Source organism: Nerophis ophidion, linkage group LG08, assembly GCF_033978795.1.
Source record: "Nerophis ophidion isolate RoL-2023_Sa linkage group LG08, RoL_Noph_v1.0, whole genome shotgun sequence".
In the NCBI taxonomy this organism is placed as follows: Eukaryota; Metazoa; Chordata; class Actinopteri; order Syngnathiformes; family Syngnathidae; genus Nerophis; species Nerophis ophidion.
Genome location: NC_084618.1, coordinates 28,948,495 through 28,969,802, shown reverse-complemented (window position 1 = coordinate 28,969,802; position 21,308 = coordinate 28,948,495). Strand labels below are relative to the sequence as shown.

Below are 21,308 nucleotides of genomic sequence, written 5' to 3'. Positions count from 1 at the left end.
AACTCCCCTCATAGTTGTCTTCAGCGGCAGTAGTGTCAGAAGTTCTTCTTTTGTGGAGAAATCACCAAACACCATCCTGATAGAGACCATCACTGCGCCGTACTGCTGCTGTCCACTGAATCGTCACACTAGATGCTGAACCACCAGCACCTCGCCAGATCACGGTCCAGCTGGTCGGTCAAGTTCCCAGACATCACCGACACTCTTCTTACCATTGTAGTTGCCCCAAGTTGAACATCGGAGAGACTGGAGAGTGCATCGGTTCCATTCTTCTCATCTTCAAGCACAGTTTTAGCAATTCTCATCATTGCTTCTTTGACAACCTCTCCGTCAGTAAATGCCATCTTTTTCTTCATCAAGAATTGCGTAGCTCTAAACGAGGCTTTGGTTGCTTTTTGGGAGTTTTTAACCGGTCTAGTAAAAAAAGACTGCTGTTTGCAGAAAGCTGCCTTTAACTCGCGGGCTTTTTCTGCACGCAGTGCGCTGCCCGGTGGGTAGTTAGCATGGTAGCTTGTGTGACACGTAGTGAAATGTCTCTCCACATTGTGCCGCTTTGCTATTGCCACAGTTGCCCCGCAAATGAAACACACGCAGGATCCTTTGATAGTGGTAAAAAAAAAAAAAAAGATATATTTTCTTTCTTTTTTTCTGATATTTTTTGGGGAAACTCTTCTCCTCATATTCGCTGCATCGGCTAACATTAGCTTGTTTGTAAGAGCACAAAACAAACGCTACAATTTGGTAATAGGCACAATACTGACCTTTGAACTATACTAGGTCAGAGTTCATTTATATTAAACAAAAAAAACACTTTACAGTTTTAAGTGTTTATATATATATATATATATATATATATATATGCCCGATTGTAGATGAGATAGGCGCCAGCTCCCCCCGCGACCCCGAAAGGGAATAAGCGGTAGAAAATGGATGGATGGATGGATATATATATATATATATATATATATACATATATAGTCATTTGTAAGTGTGATTTAAACAAGAATAGCTAGATAAATAAATGTATATATATATAAAAAATGGGTATTTCTGTCCGTCATTCCGTCGTACATTTTTTTCCTTTTACGGAAGGTTTTTTTGTAGAGAATAAATGATGAAAAAAACGGTTTAAAAGAGGAGAAAACACGAAAAAAATGAAAATTAAATGAACCAAAATATGACTTATTTTATCTTTGTGTAAAATATTCGACACAGTGTTGTCAAGCTTATGAGATGCAATGCAAGTGTTAGCCACTGTGACACCATTGTTCATATTTTTATTTTTTGTATAAATGTTTTTAATGATAATATCAATGATGGATTTTTAATCACTGCTATTTTGAAATTGTTACTAATATTTATAATATTAATTTTTGTTTCACTACTTTTAGATTGTACCGTGTCATGTTTGTGTGTCCTCAATTGCGCTGTTTATTGCTATTCTTAATGTTGCTGGGTTGGGTTTGGAATTGGATTGCATTGTTATGGTATTGTTTTGTTGGATTGATTAATAAACTAATTTTTCAAAAAAATATTTTTTTAAAAGAACAGGCCAGCAGGCTACTCACCCGGTCCTTACGGGCACCACGTTGGTGACCCCTGCTCTAACCTCTAGGCCACTGAGTTGCTGTGTAACTTTACAAATACATTTGGCTAATTGACATTAGTAAATGTGGCATAATTACTTAGCAAACCATTTTGCAAGAAGCATTAACAAATGAAACCTACAGCATAGGACTCGTCGATTGCCATTTGAAGTTCTTGGATTAGGATTCGGCTGCGTATCTGGCAACCACAGTAATTGAGAGTGGGACGGGACTACAGAATTTGATTGTGATTGCAGTACTATTTCTGGCCACATTACTACATCTGGCTCCTTTAATTTCATCATTGTTTTGGTCAATGTGCATTTGTTGGAATTTGTTATCACCCTATTTTAGTCAGGGGAAAATAGGTCAACAAAAGTTGAGTAAATGAAATTAACACTGTTGTAGTGTAGCATTTTTCGCTATTTCTCGTCTTCCAGTGATGATAATACGTGTAAGAAACATACTTCCTTTGCAGCCATGGAAGCAGAGATTACTGACTTCAGTGGCTTACTACTGTCAAATTTGCGGGCCACAGCTAGAATGTGTCATCAACATGCACTATCACGATATAAGGATTGTATTGAAAACTATCGTCAGACAAATTTATGTCACTTATTTTGTGTATCCTCTACGGGTGCAAATATTTGTCGACAAATATGGAAAATAACATTTGTTGACAGGAGTCTGTGACGTCATCACTTTTTTCAGGCAGAAGCGAGTCAGCGCGGCCAATGGCAAAAACATTGCAAGTGAAAATACGTAAAGTGTGGGAACATTTCACCCTAATCTTTCTGAAGACATTAATACCTTTCTCATTTTGCAAAGTAAACCTTGTTTTTCTACGGCAGTACATTTATAGCGAAGGCATGATATCTTAAGGATACGATCTAAACTCGGTAAGATAGTTAGCTTGCTACGTTGCCAATTAGCTGACAAATGCAAGATAAAGTTGGGTGAAAAATAGATGTAACTGTCAATTTAGCCAAGGTTAGCCAATCAATCAATTCAAGTACTTTTTACATTTGTTAAGAACTTATTACATTTGAGTCTCATTTTCAATGCATTTGCAATTCCTAGACAATAGATGCCAGTAATGTATATGTTATTTTATGGTATGTTGTCTTAGAAAGTAGCTTTTCCCAAGAAGTTGAATATGTTATGTTGCAACCTACAAAATGTTTGTACTGCATTGTGCTTGTTACAATAATTTTAGTTTTAGTTTCCTTATCTTAATATGGAGGTGTTGAAATCGCCATATAAAATCACTAATGGCAAATCCAATGTAAATATGCAGTTGCACATTTGTAAATATGCAAATCCAATGTAAATATGCATTTCAAAAGAGTGAAGCCACAAAATTACTAAGAGGGAGTTTGGCTGAGTCTGCCCTGAGTGCTGCTTGAGTGATTATTGATGTAAGCCGGTATTTAGTCTGCGACTGGACGTGATGAGTCTGAAACCAAACGTGATGTCCCGTGCAACATTGCTACATGAATTGATACCTGGTCGTACCGACGGTATTCGGTTGAAGCCTACAAAAGTACCAAATTCGGTACCCATCTCTAAGTGTAATAGTCATTTAGTTTTTTGTAACAGCTTATTGAACAGTATAATTGCAGTATAAATAAATATTTTTGAATTAATTAGTCATGCGCCTGAGGATAGGTTGATTGGCAACACTAAATTGACCCCTGTGTGTGAATGTGAGTGTGAATGTTGTCTATCTGTGTTGGCCCTGCGATGAAGTGGCGACTTGTCCAGGGTGTACGCCGCCTTCCGCCCCAATGCAGCTGAGATAGGCTTCTGCACCCCCCGCTACCCTATAGGGGTCAAGCGGTAGAAAAGGGACGGATGGGTAATCGTCTTTGTTGTGTTTAAAAGCAGATGGCTAAATTAGAGTCACTGTATAGGTTTATGCTTCATAATCAGGTTAGTTGACTAATCATTAAGATAATTGATGACTAGTGGACTATCAAAATAGTCGTTAGTTGCGGCTCTAATATCGTCCATATGGCACAACCCTAATTTTTATTCAGCTTTACTTTCTTTATGACTAACTGACATGTTGCAGTTTTAGTAATAATACAACACCGTTTTAAATATGTCCTCTGTGGAGTCGTCGCATTTCTGCTGCATGCGCTCCTCCATGAAGTAAATGCGCAGCTTCAGGTTGAAGTTCTCCTTCTTCAGTGCTGCGATTTGCTGGAGACAAAACAAAGGACACGTTATCATAGGATAATCAAATTGCCCAGTTAAGGGCGATTCGTACAGCCAGGGCAATGAAAACAAAGCATTGAATCACATGATCTAAAAAAACAACTGTGTGTGTGTGTTATTGTTAAAATGAATGAGGGCCTTCATGGTTACATGTGTGCGAGGCAGACTGTGCATCATTGTGCTCGGGGCTCTGAGCGGCATACATCTGGAAACGGGGGGTGGGGGATGCAGCCAGGACCCTGTGCAATGCTCTAATTAGGCAGCAAAGGCCAAAATGTCTGAGGATGCATTCCAGTCAAATGCTGAAATATAACATTCAGCTCGCCTGGGTCTGATTCACACACACTCTGATCATCTTCAATACTAGGACCTAAATTATTCAATCTTTGTATAAATTACATCTGTAAAGTTAGAAGAGATTTAAAGTTAGTATTATTTGTGGATGATACAACAGTGTTTTGTTCAGGAGAGAACACAGAAGACAATACAAATAATAATAGAAGAAATTAACAAATTAAAAAAATGGTTTGACAAAAACAGACTATCGTTGAATATCAGTAAAACTAAAACAATGCTATTTGGTAACAGTAGAAGAGAAAGTCAAACACAAATAAAAATAGACGGAATAGAAATTGAAAGAGTAAATGAAACCAAATTTCATTTAACTGGAAATCTCATGTAAAAAATATTCAACATAAAGTAGCAAGAAACACATCAATAATGAATAAAGCAAAACATTTTCTAGACCAAAAATCACTTCCTATTCTCTACTGCTCACTAGTGTTACCATATCTGAATTACTGTGTAGAAATATGGGGAAATAACTACAAAAGTACACTTCATTTACTAGCAGTGTTACAAAAATGATCAGTTAGAATAATACATAATGTTGGCTATAGAGAACATACAAACCCTTTATTTATTGAATCAAAAATACTGAAATTCCACGACATAGTGAATTTGCAAACAGCTAAAATTATACACAAAGCAAACTATAACCTGCTACCCAAAAATATACAACAATTCTTCTCAACAAAAGAGGAGAAATATAATCTTAGAGAAAAATCAATCAATCAATCAATCAATGTTTATTTATACAGCCCTAAATCAAAAGTGTCTCAAAGGGCTGCACAAATCACAACGACATCCTCGGTAGAGCCCACATAAGGGAGAGGAAAAACTCACACCCACTGGGACGTCGGTGACAGTTACAATGATGACTATGAGAAACCTTGGAGAGGACCACATATGTGGGCAATCCCCCCCCCCCCAGGGGACCGAAAGCAATGGATGTCGAGCAGGTCTAACATGATATTGTGAAAGTCCAATCCATAGTGGATCTAACGGTGAGAGTCCAGTCCAAGGTGGATCCAATATATATATATATATATATATATATATATATATATCCAAAAATGCAATTTAAAACATTGTATTCACGAATAAAACTTAAGACCTTCAGTATATCAGTATGTGGAATTAAATTATGGAATGGATTAAGTAAAGCAATCAAACAATGTACTAATATGATCCACTTCAAGAAACTCTTCAAACTTAGTGTTTACAAGGTACAAAGAAGAAGAAGAACCATGATAAATATTCTGAATTTATTCATCCATCCATTCTTTCATTCTCAAAATAATCTTACTTATCTGATCGTATGGAATAAAACTTACTTCACCAATTTTTATTTTTATTGTGATTACTTATGGAGTATATTGTGAATACATTGAGAACAGGAAGTGAACAAAAGTTTTAGCAACTGTGATGTAAAAGAAAGGGGTTGGATTAAATAAGCTCTGCTTCTTCCTACTCCTTTTCGAACATGTTGAAAAGAGAAACTGGAAATTATGATGTATGATGTATGCTTGCATGTTCGAAATAAACTCAAACTTAACTCAAATGTCCCCTTAATAAACGAAAACCACTATGCATTGAACATAAGGGAAACAAACCACTCACGTTTTCGTAGTCCTTCATGGCGAGAGCTTTGGTGGGGGACATCTGGCCAGGAATGGACGACGCTGTCAGGTAATAAACAAGCATTATTCCTATGAGTTATCATTTCCAAAGAGTTATTTTGCATGAGACTGACAATTACACAATGAGTTTAGCTAAAGACCAAAACAATCCCGGCGAGCGTCGTGCATGATGATTGCTTAAATGTGCTTGAAGTTTTGTGAAACATTTGGGTGACATTGTGAATGCATGGTAGAAATTAGCTTCTCTCCATAAACGTGTGCTTGTGTGTAGCTTGTCACACGAGACATGGGAATTAGCAGTGGGATTAGCTAATGAGACTCTTAAGGCGGATGTCTCTGCTCAGGTTCAGACAGTGTTGGCGGTGGCAGCAACGGATGAACCACAGCAATAATTAACCCACAAGGGAAAGACAATGCAAACAAACATGGAGAGAGGACATTAAAAAAAAAGCTCTGTCGTACCTGTCATGTTGTCAGTGGAATATACCCCGGCATTTATGGAGTCTGGCAAAGCGCAGCTGAGGAGAAATCATATTTAGAAATGAATCATTCACACAGGAAGGCGAGGTCATCCTTCACTTTCTGCTTATCACAGGTCACATATATACACACTGACATTATTTTTGTGGAAATCACAACACAGTCCTGTTCGTGCATTACTCACACTGGGTGGCTTCCACTGAGCCCTACGGACACTCCACAAATAGATTCAGAATGACCCTCAGAGTCATTTACATTTTACATCTACATGGCAGAGCAGTCTGCGTGTGTGTGTGTGTGTGTGTGTGTGTGTGTGTGTGTGTGTGTGTGTGTTTGTGTGCGTGTGTGATAAATGCACCATGTGCCAGTGGCAGCCTGGCTCTCAAGTTATAGAAAGCAGTGGATTGGTGTGTGTGAAGGGAGGCACATAGTTTTGTTAGTGGACAAATAGAGGACTGTGATGAGATGATGGCGACACCCCGCAGCCAATCACAACACAACGTGCCAAACATCAACATTACACATCTGACCAACAACAACAGCACATCATGGATATTATTACGTAATAGCTCCTTGTTCCACTGGAAAGTACTTGCATGGAGGAATACAGTTTTCTTTTTTCTGACTGAACTGGTCAGTAAAAATGATTAGGTCTCAAGCTGACCTCTTTGTCTAATAATAAGACAACTACCTCCAACACATGCCACAGCCACAAATGTGCTACGGCTTAGGACAAATAGTTATTTCCTCATATAGTGTACACTATCTCTCCAAATTTTGCAAAAAAACACACGCTTGTCTACTCTGCAGGTAGTGTGCAACATCCAGTGTGACTAGGGATGTGTACCAAATTTGGTATTTTTTTTAGGCACCACCAACTGGTAACTACCGATTTACGAAAAATCAAAAAGGTGCCAGATTTGAAGACCTTTTTTGCTTGGTTGTAGACTCGGCCGGCTCTCAGAGCAGACTCAGTCGAATTGCCTCTAAATTAAGGCTGGCCGATAAAAAGCGATAGACACCTTATCGATATCAATTAAAAATCTGTCTGATAAAACATTCTAATTATTTTTTTCTTCGGCGGAAAAACTGAAAGTTGTGGCGCAAGGTTGGTTGCACGACGAAAGGCACTCGCACTCGGGGATCCGAGGAGCGCAGGAAGGGATCACTGATCAGTGGGAGGGACAACCGTATCAATTATCATGTTTGGTTGCGCCATCTTTTTGTCCTGTGGTTGATTCTTTGCATGGAGTGAGAAGAGAAACTACAAATGAGTGCTGCAGAAAGCAAAAAAATTGTGGATAAAACAGAACAAGTCACCTCGACGGTCTGGCAATTTTAATTTTTTTCCCCCCAAACTGACTGTAGTCAGACCAGTGTGGTCTGTAAATAATGCAAGGCGCTAGTCCCCACACCACTTTGGCTGCGCTAACCCCTTAGAGCACAGCTGTAACTTCCTGTCACTAAACCGACAGACAATAGTTATTCACAGGTTTCTCAGTTTACATTTTCAAATTATGCAAATAAAGTTTCAAAATCACTATTTTGTTACACTTTATTAAGCATCTTACAGATTTCTTATTTTTGCACCTTCATTTTAAGAGGTTATTATTAAGTGTTTGTGATCTTAGAATTTTGTTTATGATGATAGTTTGAGTGTTTTCCATGGTTGTTTTATAAGGTGGGAATTTTTGGGCACTTCACGATTAGATTTTGATTCACGAGCCAAGTTTCGATGAAAAATCAATTATTGATGAATCTTTAATTGACGTATGTTGATTAGTTTTACATTTATTTTCCTTTCACTGAATAAACATTAATTACTTGTGCATTGGTAATAAGAAACAGTTGGATTAATTCCCCTTACATTTAATAAATTAATTAATTGATGTATGTTGATGTAGTTTTACATTTATTTTCCTTTCACTAAATACACATTCATCACTTGTGCATTTATAATAAGAAACAGTTGGATTAATTCCCCTTACATTTAATAAATTGATTTAATGTGTGCAAAACTGGAACATAAGTGGCGTAAAATAAAGGAGCTGGTCGGATCTCTCGTGAGGTAGCTCGCTGCAGTCAGCCAAATTTAAGAACTGTCTGCATTACTTTACTTACAATACATAGAAAAATAAATTATTGATGTTTACTAATCGATTTTACAATCTCCCATTTCTAAATTGCGATGCAACTAAAAATCAATTATTTCACCCACCTCGAGTTGTGTTGACGTTTTCTTTTTGTTCTGCCTTTGTAGTTAAGGGAATGATAATCAGAGAAAGAGTACAGTTGAAATAAAAACAAACATTTTTTCCTGATCCTTATTTGTAATAGTTGATAAAAAATCTAAATAATTATCGACATTGACCGAAACAGTTTACGGCCATTATGCCGTGCCCTACTCTAGATAATGTTGCAATTTTCCATGCCAACAAAACAACTATATTTGATAGAAAACACTTGAACGTACAGTAAGACTCCACTTTTTAAAATATGCTAGCTTGATGCTAATTTGCCATATTTGTCATAGACATCGTTCAAATTTGCAATTTTAGAAGGCAATTCAATAATCTCCAAATTTGGTAATCAAAACTACAAACCCCGTTTCCATATGAGTTGGGGAATTGTGTTAGATGTAAACATAAACGGAATACAATGATTTGCAAACCCTTTTTAACCCATATTCAATTGAATGCACTACAAAGACAAGATATTTGATGTTCAAACTCATAAACTTTTTTTTTTTTGTGCAAATAATAATTAACTTAGAATTTCATGGCTGCAACATGTGCCAAATAAATTGGGATAGGACATGTTCACCAGTGTGTTACATCACCTTTTCTTTTGACAACACTCAATAAACGTTTGGGAACTGAGGAAACTAACTGTTGAAGCTTTCAAAGTGGAATTCTTTCCTATTCTTGTTTTATGTAGAGCTTCAGTCGTTCAACAGTCCGGGGTCTACGGTGTCGTATTTTACGCTTCATAATGCGCCACACATTTTCGGTGGGAAACAGGTCTGGACTGCAGGCGGGCCAGGAAAGTACCGTCACTCTTTTTTTACGGAGCCACGCTGTTGTAACACTTGTCTTGCTGAAATAAGCAGGGGCGTCAATGATAACGTAGCTTGGATGACAACATATATGCTCCAAAACGTGTATGGACCTTTCAGCATTAATGGTGCCTTCACAGATGTGTAAGTTACCCAAGCCTTGGACACTAATACACCCCCATACCATTACAGATGCTGGCTTTTGAACTTTGCGCCTATAACAATCCGAATGTTTATTTTCCTCTTTGTTCTTGAGGACACCACGTTATCTGTTTCCAAATATAATTTGAAATGTGGACTCAGACCTCAGAACACCTTTCCACTTTGCATCAGTCCAACTTAGGTGATCTCTGCGTTTCAGGATATTGTTGATAAATGGGTTTGGCTTTGCATAATGGAGTTTTAACTTGCACTTACAGATGTCGTGACCAACTGTATTTACTGACAGTGGTTTTTTGAAGTGTTCCTGAGCCCATGTGGTGATATCCTATACACACTGATGTCAGTTTTTGATGCAGTACCGCCTAAGGGATCAAAATTTCGTAATATCATCGCTTAAGTGCAGTGATTTCTCCAGATTCTCTGAACTTTTTGATGATTTTACGGAGTGTAGATGGTAAAATCCCTAAATTCCTTGCAATAGCTCGTTAAGAAATGTTGTTCTAAAACTGTTCGACAATTTGCTTACAAAGTGGTGACCCTCACCCCAACCTTGTTTGTGAATTACTTAGCATTTCATGTAAGCTGCTTTTATATACCCAATCATGGCACCCAACTGTTTCCAATTAGCCTGCACTCCTGTGGGATGTTCCATATAAGTGTTTGATGAGCATTCCTCAACTTTATCAGTATTTATTGCCACCTTTCCCAACTTCTTTGTCACGTGTTGCTGGCATCAAATTCTAAATTTAATGATTTGCAAAAAAAAAATGTTTATCAGTTTGAACATCAAATATGTTGTCTTTGTGGCATATTTAACTGAATATGGGTTGAAAATGATTTGCAAATCATAGTATTCCATTTATATTTACATCTAACACAATTTCCCAACTCATATGGAAACGGGGTTTGTAAAACTAGGATGCATACTACAATCAAACAGCTTTGTGTAATAATTACAGAACAAACATTTATTAGGGTGATAGAAATAATATTCATGTGTCAAAGTTATTGTTACCAAAATGGTCACGGCTATCATTACCGCGGAATTCTTGAATATGCTCAAAAAGTACTTGTAAACACACAAAAATATTTTAACCATGTTTTTTTTTTAAAAACTAAAATATATAGACATACAATATACTTTCTTGGCAGAGGAAACATTAAATAGTGTTCTGCTTCATTAAAACCATATGATTTGTTTAAATAAATATATCTTCTTCCATTTTAATTTGTAAAAGTTTTAGAATGTTTTTTTTTAACAAATGCAAACTGGCTGATCAATTTGCTTAATTTTTCGATCCACGCAAGTTTGTTTCCTGTTGAAAAAACTTTCGTCTGTTTTAACTCGACATCGTCCGGAATAGATCGATCACTTTGTGCTAAGACAATACATTTTTTATGTTCAAAGTAATGCTGTCACTTGGTTGTTGAGACAGCAATGTGTTCATTGCTGTCTCAACAACCTCCAATCAATTAGATTGGAGGTTGTTGAGGTTGTCATACTCCAATCAATTAGATTGGAGTATGACAGTTCTTAATGGGGAAAGACATTAATGTCTCGTTTTCATGTTAGCATTTAAGCCAGCAAGCTAACGCTAGTCGGTCTATTATTTTATCAAAGTGTGGTTATCAATAACGGTTTTTAGATCACTTTAATGTAATCCGGTAATAATAATCGACGGTTAGTATTACATTTTGGGTATCGGAACAAAACTACTAGCAACACAAACATGTCTCTATTTGGAATGTTAATTTTTTTTTTCATTCAAGTGAAATGCAGCGATGAATTGGGTCACAGTTATTGGGTCACAAACAACCCTGCTACCCCAATATTTAAAGTAATTCTTCTCAATAAGAGAGGAGAAAAATAACTTTAAAAGAAAAATTTAATCCAAGACAATTGTATGCACGTCATGCAACACTTATGACCTTTAGCATATTAGTATGTGGGATTCAATTATGCCATGATTGAAGCAAATAAGTCAAACAAAGTACTCATATGATCCACTTTAAGAGGTTGTTCAAGCCAAAAGTGTTTGCAAAGTACATCTTGAATTTTACTGTATATTACATATCATTAAACTCATTAAGTGACTCGTAACTGACTGCACTATTCATTCAAGATAACTGTGGTATTCACAATTCATTTATGTACTTAAATTGTGCTACAAAAATGCTACAAAACAGGATGTGAACATATGTGTTGGTGATTGATATGATGTGAAGAAGGGTGGGTTTAATCAAACTTTGATTCTTCCTACTCCTTTTCGGACATGCTGTTAGGAGAAATTTTAATATTTAGAATATGTACACGTTTGGAATCAACTTAAACAGCGTCTTTTAGAGAGGAAGCCACTATTAGACGAAATAGTCCTACATAGGGCTGGGCGAGTAGATCGATATATCGCCCAGCCCTATGTATATATGTATGTTCTACTCGATATATCGCGGGTTTGTCTCTGCGCGATATAGAAAATGACTATATCGTGGTATTCGAGTATAAATTCTCACACAATTGCTTTTAGCAGTGGGTATTACACTGCATGCGTTTCCCCCTCTTTCTTCTCTCTCCTTCTCACAGAGACGTAAAACAAGCGCACTTTCTTACACACGTCCCTTGTGTGCAACGTCACACGCTCCCGCGGAGCAGAGCGGTAGAGACATGGTAACGTTAGCTGTGGTGTTAACGGTGCGGTGCGGGTGGTAATACGAGAGAGAGAAGGTGCGAATCTGGTAACAAATGGAAGAATAATTAATTCCCAAGAAAAAAAACACGGGATCCATCGTCTGGCGGTTGTTTGGCTTCAAGCGGGAATATGTTCAACATTTATGGGGCAAAAGTGTTGCTACAAAAAGTAGCAGCACTGCTAATGTAGCATCACTTGAAAAGTCAACTGCTAGAGAATGAAGAGTGCTTACTCCGCATTTCAACATCTCTGTTTCATGTGACACCAACCAAATGCCAAAGAAACTATTTTCCAGATAAACACCGTATGAACAAAAAAAAAATTAACAACAGACAGAGATAACGTCCACAGTAACCTACCACATAGCAAAAGACATCAATCAATCAATCAATGTTTACTTATATAGCCCTAAATCACTAGTGTCTCAAAGGGCTGCACAAACCACAACACAAACCACTAAGACATCCTCGGTAGGCCCACATAAGGGCAAGGAAAACTCACACCCAGTGGGACGTCGGTGACAATGATGACCCAGTGGGACGTCGGTGACAATGATGACTATGAGAACCTTGGAGAGGACGAAAGCTATGGATGTCGAGCGGGTCTAACATGATACTGTGAAAGTTCAATCCATAATGGATCCAACAAAGCCACGAGAGTCCAGTCCAAAGCGGATCCAACACAGCACATACACTATTTGATTTCCTATCATGCAGCTTATTTTTGTTTGACACTTATTGAAATATCTTGTGTGACATCAAGCACAAAAGTGCACTTTATTTGTTTTCAACGATTGTAGTAGCGTTCTGTACAAAAAGTACACTTTAATTTTGTGTTGTTTTGATAAGTCATCTTGGTGACATCATGCACAAATGTACATTAATAGCTTGTTTTAAAATGTGTCTGACAATTTTGCACTTTCTGTTTTGGAAATGACATGAACATATGTGCCACTGCTTAATAACTGTTTAATAAATACAGTTTTGGTAAATTGACTTAGTTGTAATTTCCCTCTTTGCACAAAAGTTTATAATGAGCATATATTATTGCAGTATGAACAAGAATGTTTTAATGTAGACACGTAGAATCATCATACTGGTGTGATTATATGCAGAGTGTTCATTCAAGGCTAAGGAAAAAATATCGAGATATATATCGTGTATTGTGACATGGCCTAAAAATATTGAGGTATTTATAAAATGCCACATCGCCCAGCCCTCGTGACTCATAAAAAAAACTAACTTCTCCCCTGAAATGCAGGAAAAAAAAACATTTTAACAACACACAATAATTGAATAATCACAGTTCTTTAACTTAATAATTAATTAAATTCCAACATTTTAAAACAATAAGACCCAGTAAAAAACAAGTCAATCATTGCATCACACAGAGTTGCTGCTTCCTGTCAATTGAAGCGGAAGTCTTTCACCACATAAGAGGAACAAAAACACAAAACCCATCAAGATGTGCAAGAACATTCACCTGGCAGTGTTGCATATTCACACCAATCGACACAACACAAGACCCGAGTTATTTGGAAACAGCTGTGTTAGCCCATCCAACAATTTCAGAGGCACCAGAGTGAACTCCCCTTTCTCTTAAAATACCATATTTCCTTGAATTGCCGCAGGGTATAGAGTATGCGCCTGCCTTGAATTACTGCCGGGTCTAACTTGCTTCGCGAAATAATTAGCGCATGCTTAGTATTACCGCCTCGTCAAACTCGTGACTTCACGAGTGACACTTCCCCTGTCATAATTTTCAAAATGGAGGAGGCTGATTTCAATACTGGTAATTTGAAATCTCATAAAGGGAAGAAGATTAAGAGCTACTCAATAGGATTTAAAGGGGAACATTATCACAATTTCAGAAGGGTTAAAACCAATAAAATCAGTTCCCAGTGGCTTATTTTATTTTTCAACGTTTTTTTCAAAATTTTACCCATCATGGAATATCCCAAAAAAAGGCTTTAAAGTGCCTGATTTTTGCTATCTTTAAATCCATCGTCCATTTTCCTGTGATGTCATTTAGTGATGCCAACATGGCGGTTAGCATAGCAAGATATAGCGACATTAGCTCAGATTCAGATTCGGATTTCAGCGGCTTGAGCGATTCAATGGATTACGCGTGTATTGAAACGGATGGTTGGAGTATGGAGGCAGATAGCGAAAACGAAATTGAAGAAGAAACTGAAGCTATTGAGCAAATAACTATTGAAGCTATTCGGCGATCGCCTTCTAACCAACGATTGAGTGTCGCAGGGTATCCACACATCTCTGTGCCATGTCTGTCGTAGCATCGCTGGTAAAATGTGCAGGAGCAACTTAAATCAGTCGATTGGTAAGTGTTTGTTTGGCATTAAATGTGGGTGGAGTGAAAGGCTGGATGCAAATATAGCTACAAATGTACATGCAGCTAGCCTACATAGCATGTTAGCATCGATTAGCTGGCAATCATGCCGCGACCAAATATGTCTGATTAGCACATAAGTCAATAACATCAACAAAACTCACCCTAGTGATTTCGTTGACTTTATCGTTGGAAATGCATCTGCTTTGAGTGTCGCAGGGTATCCATACATCTCAGTGCCATGCCTTTCGTAGCGTCACCGGTAAAATGTGCAGACGAGGGACTTTCGGATCTTTTGACACTGGTGCAACTTGAATCCGTCGATTGGTAAGTGTTTGTTTGGCATTAAATGTGGGTGGAGGGAAAGGCTGGATGCAAATATAGCTACAAATGAGGCATAACGTTGCAATATGTATATACAGCTAGCCTAAATAGCATGTTAGCATCGATTAGCAAGCCGTGCTAATAGATGCACACTCCACGTAAGTCAACTTGAATCCATCCCTGATCGTGTTGTTACACCCTCCGACAACACACCGACGAGGCATGATGTCTCCAAGGAACGGAAAACAATTGAAAAAAACGGAAAATAACAGAGCTGATTTGACTCAATGTTTGTAATGTGTTTGAGAAAATGGCGGACTGACTACCTAGGTGACACGTGACGTCATTGCCCCGAGAGCTAATAATAGAAAGGCGTTTAATTCGCCAAAATTCACCCATTTAGAGTTCGGAAATCGTTTAAAAAAATATATGGTCCTTTTTCTGCAACATCAAGGTATATATTGACGCTTACATAGGTCTGGTGATAATGTTCCCCTTTAAGGTCCAAGCTTACATCACACTCACATTTTTACTGCATGCCTTTGGTAAGTGCCAGAGCGAGAAGAGGTTTTAAAATAATTTGCGCATGCTTACTTTTACCGCATGCCTTTGGTAAGTGCAGGAGTGAGAAGAGGTTTTAAATTAATTAGCGCCAATTCAAGGAAATACGGTATATGAAATATCTGTTGAACTTGAATCGGCAGGTAATGCACACCGCTCAGATCAGCTCACATCTTGGATTACTATGCCATGCTGGCCACCTGGATCACGTCGTCTTCTCGTCCACACACCTACTCATTATTACAAGCAGAGGTGGGTAGTAACGCGCTACATTTACTTTGTTACATCTAATTGAGTAACTTTTGGGATAAATTGTACTTCTAAGAGTAGTTTTTATGCAACATACTTTTACTTGAGTATATTTATAGAGAAGAAACACTACTTTTACTCCGCTCCATTTATCTACATTCAGCTCGCTACTTTTTTTTTATCGATCTGTTAATGCACGCTTTGTTTGTTTTGGTTATGTCAGACACACATTCACAGTAGGATCTACGCATGCCTGCGTTTCACCAATCACATGCAGGCAATGGTGACGTTGGACCAATCAAACAGAGCCAGGTGGTCACGTGACCGTCACACGTAGAATCAGACTTAAAAAAGTTGAAAAACGTATTGGGGTGTTACCATTTACTGGTCAACTGTACGGAATATGTACTGTACTGTACAATCTACTAATAAAAGTTTCAATCAATCAAAAGTGTAAAGGAAAGAAGACACTTTTTATTTCAACCGTACTTCCCATCAAAAGCCTAAAGACTGATCGCACAGTTCTTATCCTCACAATAAAAGTGCCGCTCCATCGCGCCTGCGCTAACAAAAGAAGAGTCTCCGAAAGCCAGCGCAAACAAGCTAGCAAGCTACGGAGTTTGCCGCCAAAGTGTATAAAAACGAATATGGAAGCTGGACAAATAAGATGCCAAAAACCAACAACTTTCATGTGGTATTAGACAGAAAGGAGGAACATTTTTTCTCCTCTATTTGAAAACGTGGACGTTATCAGCACTATACCGTCTGATTCCAATCAATGCAAGTCATCAGAATCAGGTAATACACCAACTTATATTCTTGTCTTCATGAAAGATAGAAATTGATATGTTAAACATGCATGTATATTGATTAAAACACCTTTAACGTGTCAACAAAATCAGCAAAATAAATATAAATTGTATACTGTATGTATATATATATATATATATATATATATATATATATATGATATGATATGTGTGTATGTATACACACACACATATATATATATATATATATATATATATATATATGATATGCGTGTGTATGTATATGTATATATGAGGTAGATTACCTCGACTTGGTCATTTATTAAGTAATTGATTAACGTTGAAAAACTTATTGGGGTGTCACCATTTAGTGGTCAATTGTACGGAATATGTACTGAACTGTGCAATCTACTAATACAAGTTTCAATCAATCAATCAATCAATCAATCAATGAATGCCTACTGAGCCTATGGTGCTGTTAAGTTATTGTGGCTCAATTTGCCTTATTTTTTTTATTTTAATGTATTATTATGTAATATATATTATTGTTTTAGTTGCTTAAGAAATATTCCTGGCTCTGAATTTGCTCATTGCTATTTTTATGTTTTTGTGCATTATTTGTTGCCGTAATCATTAAACGAACAGGTTACTCATTAGTTACTCAGTACTTGAGTAGTTTTTTCACAACATATAGTGGAGCAAAAAAGTATTTAGTCAGCCACCGATTGTGAAAGTTCTCCCACTTAAAATGAAGACAGAGGTCTGTAATTTTCATCATAGGTACACCTCAACTGTGAGAGAAAGAATGTGAAAAAAATCCAGGAATTCACATTGTAGGAATTTTAAAGAATTTATTTGTAAAGTATGGTGGAAAATAAGTATTTGGTCAACCATACAAAGCTCTCACTGATGGAAGGAGGTTTTGGCTGAAAATCTCACGATACATGGCCCCATTCATTCTTTCCTTAACACGGATCAATCGTCCGGTCCCCTTAGCAGAAAAACAGCCCCAAAGCATGATGTTTCCACCCCCATGCTTCACAGTAGGTGTGGTGTTCTTGGGATGCAACTCAGTATTCTTCTTCCTCCAAACACGACGAGTTGAGTTTATACCAAAAAGTTCTATTTTGGTTTCATCTGACCACATGACATTCTCCCAATCCTCTGCTGTATCATCCATGTATCCATTTTTATATAAACTCAACTCGTCGTGTTTAGAGGGAGAAGAATACTGAGTTGCATCCCAAGAACACCATACATACTGTGAAGCATGGGGGTGGAAACATCATGCTTTGGGGCTGTTTTTCTGCTAAGGGGACAGGACGATTGATCCGTGTTGAAGGGGAACATTATCACTAGACCTATGTAAGCGTCAATATATACCTTGATGTTGCAGGAAAAAAAACATATATTTTTTTAACCGATCTCCGAACTCTAAATGGGTGAATTTTGGCAAATTAAACGCCTTTCTGTTTATCGCTCTCTGACCGACGACGTCAGAACGTGACGTCACATCGGTCGTCAACGCCATTTTTCCCTAACACATCACTCGCATGGAGTCAAATCAGCTCTGTTATTTTCTGTTTTTTCGACTGTTTGCCGGTACCTTGGAGACATCATGCCTCGTTGGTGTGTTGTAGGACGGTGTAACATGATCATTGACAGATTCAAGTTGATTTACGTAGGATGTGCATCGATTAGCACGGCATGCTAATCGATGCTAACATGCTATTTAGGCTAGCTGTGTGTACATATTGCAGCATTATCCCTCATTTGCAGCTATATTTACATCCAGCCTTTCCCTCCATCCATATTTAATGCCAAAAAAACACTTACCAATCGACGGATTTAAGTTGCTCCTGTGTCAAGAGATGCAAAAGTCCTTTGTTTGGTTTTTACCGGCGATGCTATGACAGAGATGGCACAGAGATGACAAGAATGTCTGGATATCCTGCAACACTCACAGCAAATGCATTCCCAACGATAAAGTCAAATAAATCACAAAGGTGAGTGTTGTTGTTATTGACTTATGTGCTAATCAGACAAATTTGGTCGCGGCATGACTGCCAGCTAATCGATGATAACATGCTATTTAGGCTACCTGTATATACATTTGTAGTTGTATTTGCATCCAGCGTTTCCTTCCACCCACATTTAATGCGAGACAAACACTTACCAATCCACGGATTTCAGTTGATCCAGTGTCAATGCGAAAGTCCTGATCGGTTGGTCTGCAGATTTTACCGGCGGTGCTAACGCAGAATAGCGTTAGGATGGCCGAATAGCGTCAATAGCTATTCGCTCAATAGCTTAAATGATAAATAAATGGGTTGTACTTGTATAGCCCTTTTCTACTTCCACATTTACCCATTCACACACTGATGGAGGGAGCTGCCATGCAAGGCGCTAACCAGCACCCATCAGGAGCAAGGGTGAAGTGTCTTGCTCAGGACACAACGGACGTGACGAGGTTGGTACTAGGTGGAGATTGAACCAGGGACCCTCGGGTTGCGCACGGCTATTTTCCCACTGCGCCACGCCGTCCCTAGCTTCAGTTTCTTCTTCAATTTCGTTTCCGCTATCTGCCTCCATACTCCAACCATCTGTTTCAATGCATGCGTAATTTGTTGAATCGCTTAAGCCTCTGAAATCAGAGTCTGAATCCGAACTAATGTCGCTATATCTTGCTGTGCTATTTGCCATGTTGTTTGTATTGAAATCGCTATGTGACGTCACAGGGAAATGGACAGTGGCATCGCAAATAGCGAAAATCAAGCACTTTAAAGCCTTTTTTTTAGGGATATTCCAGGAGACGTAAAATTTAGGAAAAAGTAGAAAAATAAAATAAGCCACTGGGAACTGATATATATTGGTTTTAACCCTTCTGAAATTGTGATAATGTTCCCCTTTAAGTAAAGAAAGAATGGGGCCATGTATCGTGAGATTTTGAGCCAAAACCTCCTTCCATCAGTGAGAGCTTTGAATGGTTGACCAAATACTTATTTTCCACCATAATTTACAAATAAATTCTTTAAAATCCCTACAATGTGAATTCCTGGATTTTTTTTTCACATTCTGTCTCTCACAGTTGAAGTGAACCTATGATGAAAATTACAGACCTCTGTCATCATTTTAAGTGGGAGAACTTGGACAATCGGTGGCTGACTAAATACTTTTTTGCCCCACTGTAGTTTTGACTTTTACTCAAGTAAATATTTGGGTGACTACTCCTTACTTTTACTTGAGTGATACATCTCTAAAGTAACAGTACTCTTACTTGAGTACAATTTCTGGCAACTCTACCCACCTCTGATTACAAGACACTGCAGGGAGGATGCTCGCACTACGTCTACGACACAGCAGAAAAGATGTCTACGGCAGAAGCAATATACAAAGCAGAAATACATCGTGACCGTGTTTCGCTCACCGGGATGCTCATCCGTCCGCGGGAGAAGAAGCTACAAGACGAGTCTGCATTCTGGAACTAACGGAACTCTCCCCCGTTGCAAGATTGACTCTGATTACTTCCGCTTTGCTGCACCCGGAAGCCCACCAGCCAATCAGCATCAGCTATTCGGCGCTAGTATAATTTACGTCACCTCAGGCATTGTTATGCAGTATAACATTACAATAAAGACCCAAAAACTACAAATAAATTATTACTGCTTAAGTCTAAACTAGCTATGTATGAACGCGCCAACTTACTGTCATATTGCTATGGTTTTAGGAAAACCATAATTGCGTTAAGACATAATTAGTAAATTGATAAATTAAAACAGTATGTTACAGCTGAATATACTCGGATATGCAATGTAAATACCAGTATCCGTCCAGTAAATAGACGGGGCCCAGGCAATTTGTTTTAAAAATGTACATTGTTAGTCGGAGCCTTGGCATGCTAACCGTTAGCCAGCTAGCTTGGGAGTTTTTACCTTCCGTTAAAGTCAATGGGCAGCGTCAGGTCGTCCCCGACGACGGAGTCCATGGTAGCGGCTTCTCCTACTCCGAGCTTCTCGCGTAACAACGTGGCATTCCGCCGGAAATATGCGCTTGAAAGCCAGGAAAGCGGGACGAAATTCAAAAAGAGTCTAGGCTACCGCCATCGTGCTACAACAAACGTCACGGCTGTGCACGTCGGAGCCTGGCAATGTGCCTTCAAGGGGCGTCGGAGTGAGTTGAACAAAACGACATTCGGCTCAGTATGATGGATAATGGATGTTATAAGTCTTTGTATGAAAATAAGGAGACACATATGTTTTCTTTATCCAGGGTTAAATCATGTCTTATTTCGATTTGTTTATTCACTTGCTGACGTGTAAAGGAAAGCGTCCCTAGAAAATTTGGATTTTCTACGAGTCGTGAACGCAACGCGGTAGCTGGGCGGATACTGTCAACAAGCGATTGGCCAAAACAAACAGTTTGAGCGGTTCGGGGTGGCTTAAAAACAAAATTGTCAGTCAAATAAATAATCCACTTACCGTATTTCCTTGAATTGCCGCCCGGGCGCTAATCAATTTAAAAGCTCTTCTCACTCCTGCGCTTAAAGGCATGCGGTAAAAGTAAGCATGCGCTTATTATCATAAAACCTCTTCTCACTCCGGCACTTACCAAAGGCATGCAGTAAAAATTTGAGTGTGATGTAAGCTTGGACCTTAAATCTTACCGAATAGCTCTTAATCTTCTTCGCTTTATGCGATTTCAAATCACCGGTATTGAAATCAGCCTCATCCATTTTGAAAATGATGACAGGGGATTTGTCTCTCGTGACGTCACGAGTTTGACCAGGCGGTAATACTAAGCATGCGCTAATTATTTTGCGAAGCGAGTTTGACCCGGCAGTAATTCAAGGCAGGCGCATACTATATGCCCTGCGGTAATTCAGG

At 38.3% G+C, this 21,308-nt stretch overlaps 1 protein-coding gene across 6 annotated transcripts in view; it reads right to left on the bottom strand.

Moving 5' to 3' along the window:
- Positions 1 to 20,574, bottom strand: part of cdk5rap2 (CDK5 regulatory subunit associated protein 2) — a 68,193-nt gene extending 47,619 nt beyond the window's left edge. For 2 of the 6 annotated variants that reach the window (XM_061908204.1, XM_061908210.1), the window contains exons 1-4: positions 14,686 to 14,768; positions 6,251 to 6,306; positions 5,769 to 5,830; positions 3,681 to 3,791 (exon numbers count right to left, since the gene is read on the bottom strand). In XM_061908204.1, coding sequence (XP_061764188.1) covers positions 3,681 to 3,791; positions 5,769 to 5,830; positions 6,251 to 6,306; positions 14,686 to 14,753 — 297 coding nt within the window. In that variant the 5' untranslated portion in view covers positions 14,754 to 14,768. Of the gene's footprint in view, positions 1 to 3,680; positions 3,792 to 5,768; positions 5,831 to 6,250; positions 6,307 to 14,685; positions 14,769 to 18,261; positions 18,285 to 19,732; positions 19,752 to 19,852; positions 19,955 to 20,357 lie in introns of those variants that run through there. The other 4 variants (XM_061908206.1, XM_061908207.1, XM_061908209.1 and 1 more) reach the window with 4 other exon arrangements.
- Positions 20,575 to 21,308: the final 734 nt, after the last annotated feature.